At 33.9% G+C, this 8,195-nt stretch overlaps 1 protein-coding gene and 1 pseudogene across 1 annotated transcript; one reads left to right on the top strand and one right to left on the bottom strand.

Moving 5' to 3' along the window:
* Window positions 1-286: 286 nt before the first annotated feature.
* On the bottom strand, window positions 287-2,492 carry LOC145635145 (tetrahydroanabasine acetyltransferase-like). The gene is made up of 2 exons (XM_081686431.1): window positions 1,681-2,492; window positions 287-901 (listed from the first exon to the last, which is right to left on the bottom strand). The coding sequence occupies exons 1-2, from the start codon at window positions 2,478-2,480 to the stop codon at window positions 361-363; spliced, it is 1,341 nt and encodes a 446-aa protein (XP_081542557.1). The 5' UTR covers window positions 2,481-2,492; the 3' UTR covers window positions 287-360.
* Window positions 2,493-4,878: 2,386 nt separating this feature from the next.
* Window positions 4,879-6,833, top strand: LOC145637170 (feruloyl CoA ortho-hydroxylase F6H1-3 pseudogene; annotated as a pseudogene).
* Window positions 6,834-8,195: the final 1,362 nt, after the last annotated feature.

The raw sequence follows: 8,195 nt of genomic DNA, 5'->3' as shown, positions 1-8,195 counted from the left end.
TTTATTTAAATTTCAAAGTCCATATATCATATCTAGCATGCATATTCAAACATATTAGAATTGAAGTAAGTGAAAAAAAGATGTAGAGGAGAAAAAAGCCTTAATGACTTGTACAAATACGCAAAACCATGCATGAATGTATTTTATTTAACAATAAATTCATTTAGGACGGAATGTCAAATATATGCATACAAATATGAATAGATAGCCAATATTAGTAATCAAATGTCAAATATATTTGTTACAACGTCGCACATAATATTTAACGGAGGTAGTATTAAGGATATAAAACTAGACAAATCGAAATCTATACTGTATTATTAATAAGGCCAAATTCAAATACAATAGCTTAGCAATTAATTAACAAAACTCAAACTCCAATCTACTAAACTTATCCATTTCAACCATAAACTCATCCTTAGCAAACTCTCTCAAGCACACCAAAACCTTAAACCCATCACCATCTTTCTTCCCTTTATCATTAGTAGAATAAGGTAAATAATAACATGGCTCAATACTCCCTAAAAAATGCTTGGAAAGAGGGTACACGGTAACCGGACCACCCGATCTGAAATCAACCGTTGAATGGCCAATGTGCCTCCAATCAGTAAACCCACTCACCTCCTTCCCCGCCGTTATCCCCTTCTCGTAGCTCTCCTTCTGAAAATCGATGTACGATCTTACGTATTCGTCGTTAGCGTTGTACTTGCTATTTTTAATCAAGGTTGCAGTCTCCCAAATGGGTTGATGGGTTACTTCTCCGGCAGTGAGTTGAACGTACATTTGCATGCATCCATTGCCCCAATATCCCCTAGGTAGGGGTGGACTTAGTAGCTTTCTTATGCTCATTAAGTATGCAAACTTGACTTTTGTATCATTTGGTATATTTGATGCTTTCACCCTGTTTTGTCATACAAAGTGGAATAATTAGTTCCTTCATTAAAAAAAAAAAAGGGAATAATTAGTTGTTGAATTATTGATAGATAAATATCTAGCCTAGAATTTTTAGAAGATAATGACAATAGTGTAACAATGTGCGGCTAAAACTCAAGTATACTAGTCAACGCAAGTTTTAAGGATTTGAAGAGCATCTTTTTAATTTTTACTCCGCCTCGTCTTTATAAAATCGACTATCCACAAGTTTGTCGATCTTCTTTGATCATTCACAAATTTTTGTACGTGGCCAATTACTCTCTAATACGGAGTAAATTTTAAAACTGATATATTTAAATTTAAAATGCACAAACAATTAAATAAGAACTTACATGCATAAATATTTTATCTTATGTTTTGGAAATAAATTAGAAGATTCCTCAAATTTTGTGAATAGTTGCATTCTCTAAATATAATGGAAAGAATTTTTAGACTATGACCATGATTTTTTTTTCCAAAATGTTGCCTTACTTTTTTTTTTTTTTGTTTTTTTTTTTTCTTTGTTTTTGTTTTTTGAAAGCAAATGTTGCCTTACTTCATTCTTCTTTATATAAAAACTAATTTGACTTTTTGTGATAAAAATATGGAAAGAGAAAACTTATAAATTCTACGAAGTACAAGTAATATATATTTAAGCTTTATACGTAGTATATGTTTCACAATCATATATCCTATGCTAATCTAATTTCATTTTAATAAAGTAGATAATGAAACAAAGAAAAATGTACTACGTATGCCAATACAAACCTTGCTCGCCATATGAAAGCACCCAAGGCTTCAAATGTGGTAAACCGCGAACCGGACCGTTCAAACAAATACTTCTTAAACCGGTCCAAACATTTCTCTAACACTGAGACACAAACCCTAACAGTCGGTCCAACATTTTGCAAATAAGGCGAAAACTCCTTATCCAAACTCAATAACTCATCGAACGGAAACTCTACTCGGGGAGGTTCTCTTGGACCAAGCAAAGCAGCTCGATCCCAAACCGGTTCAACCGACAGCCGAGTCGCTCCTCGAGCCAACTCAGCCACCCCATTAAAAAACTCTGATGCACCTAACCCATCACATAACATGTTATGAACAGCTGACCCAAGAACATACCCACCACACTTAAACAAAGTTAGTTGTAATATCATGGGATGTTCCATTGCTTCTGTAGTACCCGGGTTCGGGGCTAGGGACTCGGCGAGAGTGTCATCCGGGTCATCTAAGTAGTTAAGGGACTCCAGGGAGCAGTCCATGGAGGCCCTTATTATGGGGAGACCCTTTCCTGGGGTGCAATACAACTCAAACCGGCCACCAACTGTACCTTGGAGGGTACCGGTGAGAGGGTAATAGGGACCGAGGGCGGTCCCTATGGCGGCAGTGATAACATTAAATGGGTCGGGTTGGTGTTGAGATTGGTTGGCGTAGACACGGAAGTAGCGAAAGGTGACATTGAGGTTGAGGTCGGTGTCGAGGTAGGAGAGGGGGAGGGTGTGTGGGTGGTCGAAGGGAGGGTTGGAAGGGTGAATTGTTGAAGTTTCTTGGATAATGACTTCCATTGGTTTGATGGTTTTTGTTAATTAGTTGATTGTGTTACTTCACTTGTGTGGTGTAATATAGGCAGAATGGGTACGGTTGGTGGAGTAGGCCTTGTCAACAAATAATTGTATTGGCATTTGGCACATATGATTTAGAGTTGTAATATTATTGGTCGTCCATTAATTGATGTTTAATACTTTTAATTTTGAACAAACCATTTAATTATGTTAAAGCCTTTGCAAGCAATGAGTTAAGACATTCCTTAACTATATATGTGACCCAACATAATTCACTAGAATCGGCTTTGAAAGGTTATAATTTTGGAAAATTTGCCGGAAATAACACGACCTTTGAGTGATCTTCCATAAATAACACCACCTTTTGATTAATTCAACTGTATGTAGAAAAATTATGAGTAAAAAAAAAATATAATTTGAACCTCTTAATGTGTCCAAGTATGTAATAGGAGTTTTGTCACATCCTGTTGTATTAAACAAGAAAGAAATAGGAGACCTCAATTTTAAACACAAATCTAAAGTAAACTAAATAAAACTCCTATTTAGCTACTCTGTTGTTAATTAAATGAAACTCCTACATATCTTTCTAACTTTTAATAAATATTGATCATCTCTCATGTTTCTATTGTTTAAGGAGGATCAAACTTCAAGACTCACTTATGGGGATTTCTCTTATCGCGCCAATCAAATAAGTTCCCTTGGCTTCTTCTTATCTTATTATTATACAATAACATATATTTAAGTATATAGATCTATCTATCTAATGATATTTTGTATGTTACTAAAATCAATGTTCTATATTTATGATGGTGAAATCGTTGAAAGTTCTAGCTAGGTACTAGTCCAACTTGACAGCGGATAACGAGGTTGGTAATTGTCTAAAATAATCGCTTCCTGCCCTAACTATTGGCATTTGGCAAGCATGAGTGCATGAATATAAACCAAATTGAATTAGTTTTCACTAAAAATTAAAAGTAAATTGGAACCTTTGTCAAAATATTGGATGATTAGTTGTTGCACATGTTTTTACCAGGTGAGTGCTCAATTTGTTAGCACCCTAGCTTAGAAATTTTGAATTTGATAATTTATTTTAATTTTCTTATACATGACATATAAGTTGAATTTAATTTTTTTTTCCCCTAATTGATGCTTACACGTGAACACCATTTGTCATACTACTCACACTGTCATATACTTCTATAACTAGGTAATTACGGGCCTGTTCACATTTATTGAACTGATTGAAGCTGAACTGAACTGAACTAAATTGAGCTGAGATAAAATGAATATTTTATGAGAGAAGGAAATTAGGAGCTGAACTGAACTGAACTGAACTGATTGGAGCTGAATTAAAATTAAGTAAATGTAAACAGGCCCTAAGTGATAGTTTTAATTTGAATCAGATAGTATTTTGTTCATCTTATTTTCATTTATTTTAAATATATAAAATAAATTAAGATAAAATAAGACGACTAATCAACTTAGTTTTGTTCATAAGAAATGAAGGCTACTAAGTTTAATTTATAGGTAACATAAATTTAAATATCCTTCGTTAAGTTAAAATAAGTTATCTAAACAAAAGGTTGATGAATAAGGCTATGTTTAGTTTAGTATTTTTAAGTGCTATATGATCATAAGCTTTTCGTATATGGTTGGTCACACTGTGTAGCGAATCATCATGGGATTACCTTATCAGTGTTATAGGGATTACTTAGTCAGTGTTACAAGGGTTACTAGGTAAGTGTTATAGGGGGTTACTTAGTGTTCTAGGAGTTATTTTATTGTTTTACTTGCGGTTACATGATATGGCCAGCCACACACAAAACTGGATGTTATATTATTTACTATAATATCACAACAAATATAAAAGTTCAGATCAAATAGATTAAAAGTGATAAGCTCATATCATCTTTATTTATTCATATGCGATCGATTAATTTCATACGGAGTAGTATTTATGAAAATTATATATTTGAAAATTAAATTAAACTACACGTTAACACAAATCTAATAAGACCTCAAGCGATTTGATAATTTCATAGTATATCTTATGTTAGCTAATAATCCCACTTTATAAGATTATCATAAACTTATTTGATTTTATTAGAAATCACTTAAACTTTTAAGATTAGAATTATTGTACTGAGTAATAGGCTACTGACAAAAACATATTTTAGCTCGAATTTTCTTTACTTTTATTATTTCCACTGCACTCTTTGCTCACTTTAGTGGAAAAATTCAAACGCAAAAGAAAAGTTGTAACCAAATAAAAAAAATTAAAAAAAAAAAATTACTAGTAAGAAGTCCTAAGAACCAATAATTCAAACTATAAAGTAGTAGAACTCGGACTATAAACATTGATTACTTTGAATCAATTTCTTTATTTCTCAGCCTAACTACTTGATCACTAAAACACCATAATTTCTAACAATTATAATGCCAATGTCTCCAATAAAATGCCCAAAAAATATCACCGAATTTGTCCGAAATCAAGGGCATGGTGTAAAGGGTCTAGCTGATATTGGTATTACCTCTTTGCCTAACCAATACATCCAACCCGAAGAAAAGAGGTTCAATGAACAAAAAGTCACCCTTACTAAAGATGGTGAAGATCACTCGATCCCCATCATTGACATGTCGAATTTAGAAAAGGATGAAATCGAAACACTCATTTGTAATGCTGCAGAAAAATGGGGGTTTTTCCAAATTGTCAACCATGGAGTGCCTCTTAAGGTGCTAGATGAAATCAAGGCTGCCACGCACCGGTTTTTCGAGTTGTCGGTTGAGGAGAAGGCCAAGTATTTGGAGAAGAATTCACCCTCCAAAAATGTCAAGTATGGTACTAGCTTTTCACCTGACTTTGAGAAGGTTTTTGAATGGAAGGATCACCTTAGTCTCTTTGTTACTTCTGAGGAGGATGCCCTTGCTCATTGGCCTCTTCCATGCAGGTAAAGTTGTTAAAAACTTCTTTTTATTTGGCTTTTGATTTCTATGATTTGTTAATTCCAACCCTCTATGTCCCTATTCTTTTGCTCGTTCCATTGCCAATATTTGTGTTAAATTTCAAAAACTAACTTAGACATAATTTCCAGTTAATCTATAAAAGGTAGTTATTATGTGAGATTTTGTTTAATGAGTCTCATTGTAAATTTAATTATATCAAGTTTTTATAATATTTACAGGTATAGAAATTGAGATATACAAGTATATGTTTAAGATATATCTTGAAAATTCAAATGGGACAAAAAATAGTACAAGGACGGATGGAGTAACTAATATAAGCAAAGTGTTAGGGTGACTGGGTGATCCATGGAACTTTTTATATAATAAAAACCCAATCATGAGGATCTATTGTCATGGATTTAGATTTTTGACTGAGTTGGTCCTTTAGCATAATATTAGAGTTAAATCCACGACTGGAGTGTCTTGATAAATTGGGTTAAAATAAGATCAGGGGTGGTTTTGAACATGTGCAAGGTGAGTGATCATGCAATTCATTTTATGAAGTATTCTTTTTCCACTATATATATATATAAAGAGCAAAATTGTTGATCAATCCGTTCAATCTTCAAAATATATATATAATGTGTATAACGTAGAAACGTGGGCAACAACAAAATAATTGGAATACGAGAATAATAATTAAAGTTTAGAATAAAGTTGATTATGAGTAATAGCCATTATTTTTTTGTAACATTCCTGACTTTTCAAGCTGAAATATGCAATTTCAAGTCTTATAATCATGAGTCTATTAATTTATTATTATTTTTTTTTCTATGTAGGGATGAAGCATTGGAATACTTGAGAAGTACCGAAAATGTGATAAGAAAACTTTGTAACATGCTAATGAAGGGATTAAACGTCCATAAGATTGATGAGCAAAAGGAGTCTCTTTTGATGGGTTGCAAGAGAATGAACCTAACTTTTTACCCTAAGTGTCCAAACCCTGAGTTAACCTTTGGTACCGGTCCTCATTCAGATGCATCAATCATCACCATACTTCTTCAAGACGACGTTGGTGGCCTCTATGTTCGGCGGTTTGATGATGAGAGTTGGATTCATGTGCCTTCTATCGATGGTGCTCTCGTTGTCAATGTTGGTGACGTGCTTCAAATACTTAGCAATGGCAAGTATAAGAGTGCGGAGCACCTTGTTATCCCTAATGCAAGCAAAAGTAGAGTTTCGGTCCCAATTTTTGTCCATCCAACTTCAAATGATGTTATTGGTCCGTTACAACAGATTATAGATAAAGGAGCAAAGCCCATCTATAAAGATGTTCTTTTCTCCGATTATATTGGGCACTTCTTTAGTAAGCCTCATGATGGTAAGGCTACGGTTGAGTTTGCTAAGTTCTAATGTTAATGATCATGTGTCATTCAATATTAATAATAAATAAAGATGAAAGGGTGAGGGATAGCTCAAGTGGTTAGACGATTAGAGCTTCCCTTCCGATTTGTTCTTTTTTAGTAGACTTGTTGCATCTAAAACCCAACAAATTAGGGAGAAGAAATAGAATAAATTGCTTGTTTATTATTCATCAATAGGTTGAGTATTTATATAAAACCTAAGCTCATAAGATAGAAAACAATCTTCCTAAAAGATATACGTCTCACCATAAACCCTAAAGATATATTCTCAAAATAATATCTTTAACATAAATATCCTAATCAAATATATTATTCTCTTAAATGATATCTACGGAAAATATATCACACATATATTTTCCGATATCTCTAACACCCTCCCGCAATCGTAACGACAGTAACACGAACGTTGCGATTGGAAATTCTTCTTTTGTTGAAGTCGAGATGCACTCTCTGGTGATGTCGCCTTCATTTTTTTTTTCTTCAATGATGAGAACGTATCTTTTCAAACTCATTTGTCATCGATCAAACAGGAACGTCATTCTTTTCAAACCAGCAAATATAACAATTTTGGTTTTTCTAGAGCAAAACCGAGCTCAATCAAATATTGGTTTTTCAGAGTAAACCACACTCAAATCTTTTACTGGTCTTTCAGAGTAAACCACACTCAAATCTCTTGGTCTTTTAAGAGTAAACCACACTCAAATCTCTTGGTCTTTTAAGAGTAAACCAAACTCATATCAAAAGGAGCAAAATCATGCTCGAATCAAGTCACAAACCTTGTCTCACGGCACAAGGAGAACCAAATATATCTTGTCTCACGACACAAGATAGTCATTTTTTTTGGTGAAAACCTCATGTATGCCGCCCCCAATATTCGTCCTGGAGGATCCACAACAACTTAATCTCAATCTTTAAATTATTAACCACGCATGATGTAATGTATACATCAAGTCATCAACTCAAACTCTGCACCAACACTAACTTGCACAGCGGAATAAACTATGTGAAAAAAATGGTAATTTTTGCTAAAGGTTCATCCCACCGGTGGGTTTAATTTCTAACCCACCGGTAGGGGGGAAATTTTTTTTATGAACGGTCCTAAAATTTAACCCGCTCTTGATACCATGACAAATTAGGGAGAAGAAATAGAATAAATTGCTTGTTTATTATTCATCAATCGGCGCCTTTTTGGTGCAGCAGGCCACACCGTGTGGCCTGCTTCCAAGTCAGCAAAATAACGGAGAACGACGCGCGTATAACGGGATTAGGAAACAAACGCTGAACAAAATGGCTCTACAAAACACGCGCAAATTTCTAAACCTTAAAACCCATAACAACTCATTTACAAGGA

The sequence above is a fragment of the Chenopodium album genome, chromosome 6 (assembly GCF_948465745.1).
Source record: "Chenopodium album chromosome 6, dcCheAlbu1.1, whole genome shotgun sequence".
NCBI classification, from domain to species: domain Eukaryota; kingdom Viridiplantae; phylum Streptophyta; class Magnoliopsida; order Caryophyllales; family Amaranthaceae; genus Chenopodium; species Chenopodium album.
Note: the sequence above shows the minus strand (reverse complement) of the source record. Positions and strands in the feature narration are given on the sequence as shown.

What these genes read in the sequence shown, in the direction of transcription:
- LOC145635145 (XM_081686431.1), bottom strand. Translation starts at nt 2,480, where the DNA reads ATGGAAGTCATTATCCAAGAAACTTCAACAATTCACCCTTCCAACCCT. An exon ending in GCTTTCATATGGCGAGCAAG is followed by an intron (nt 902 to 1,680) that starts GTTTGTATTGGC and finishes ATGACAAAACAG; the next exon opens with GGTGAAAGCATCAAATATAC.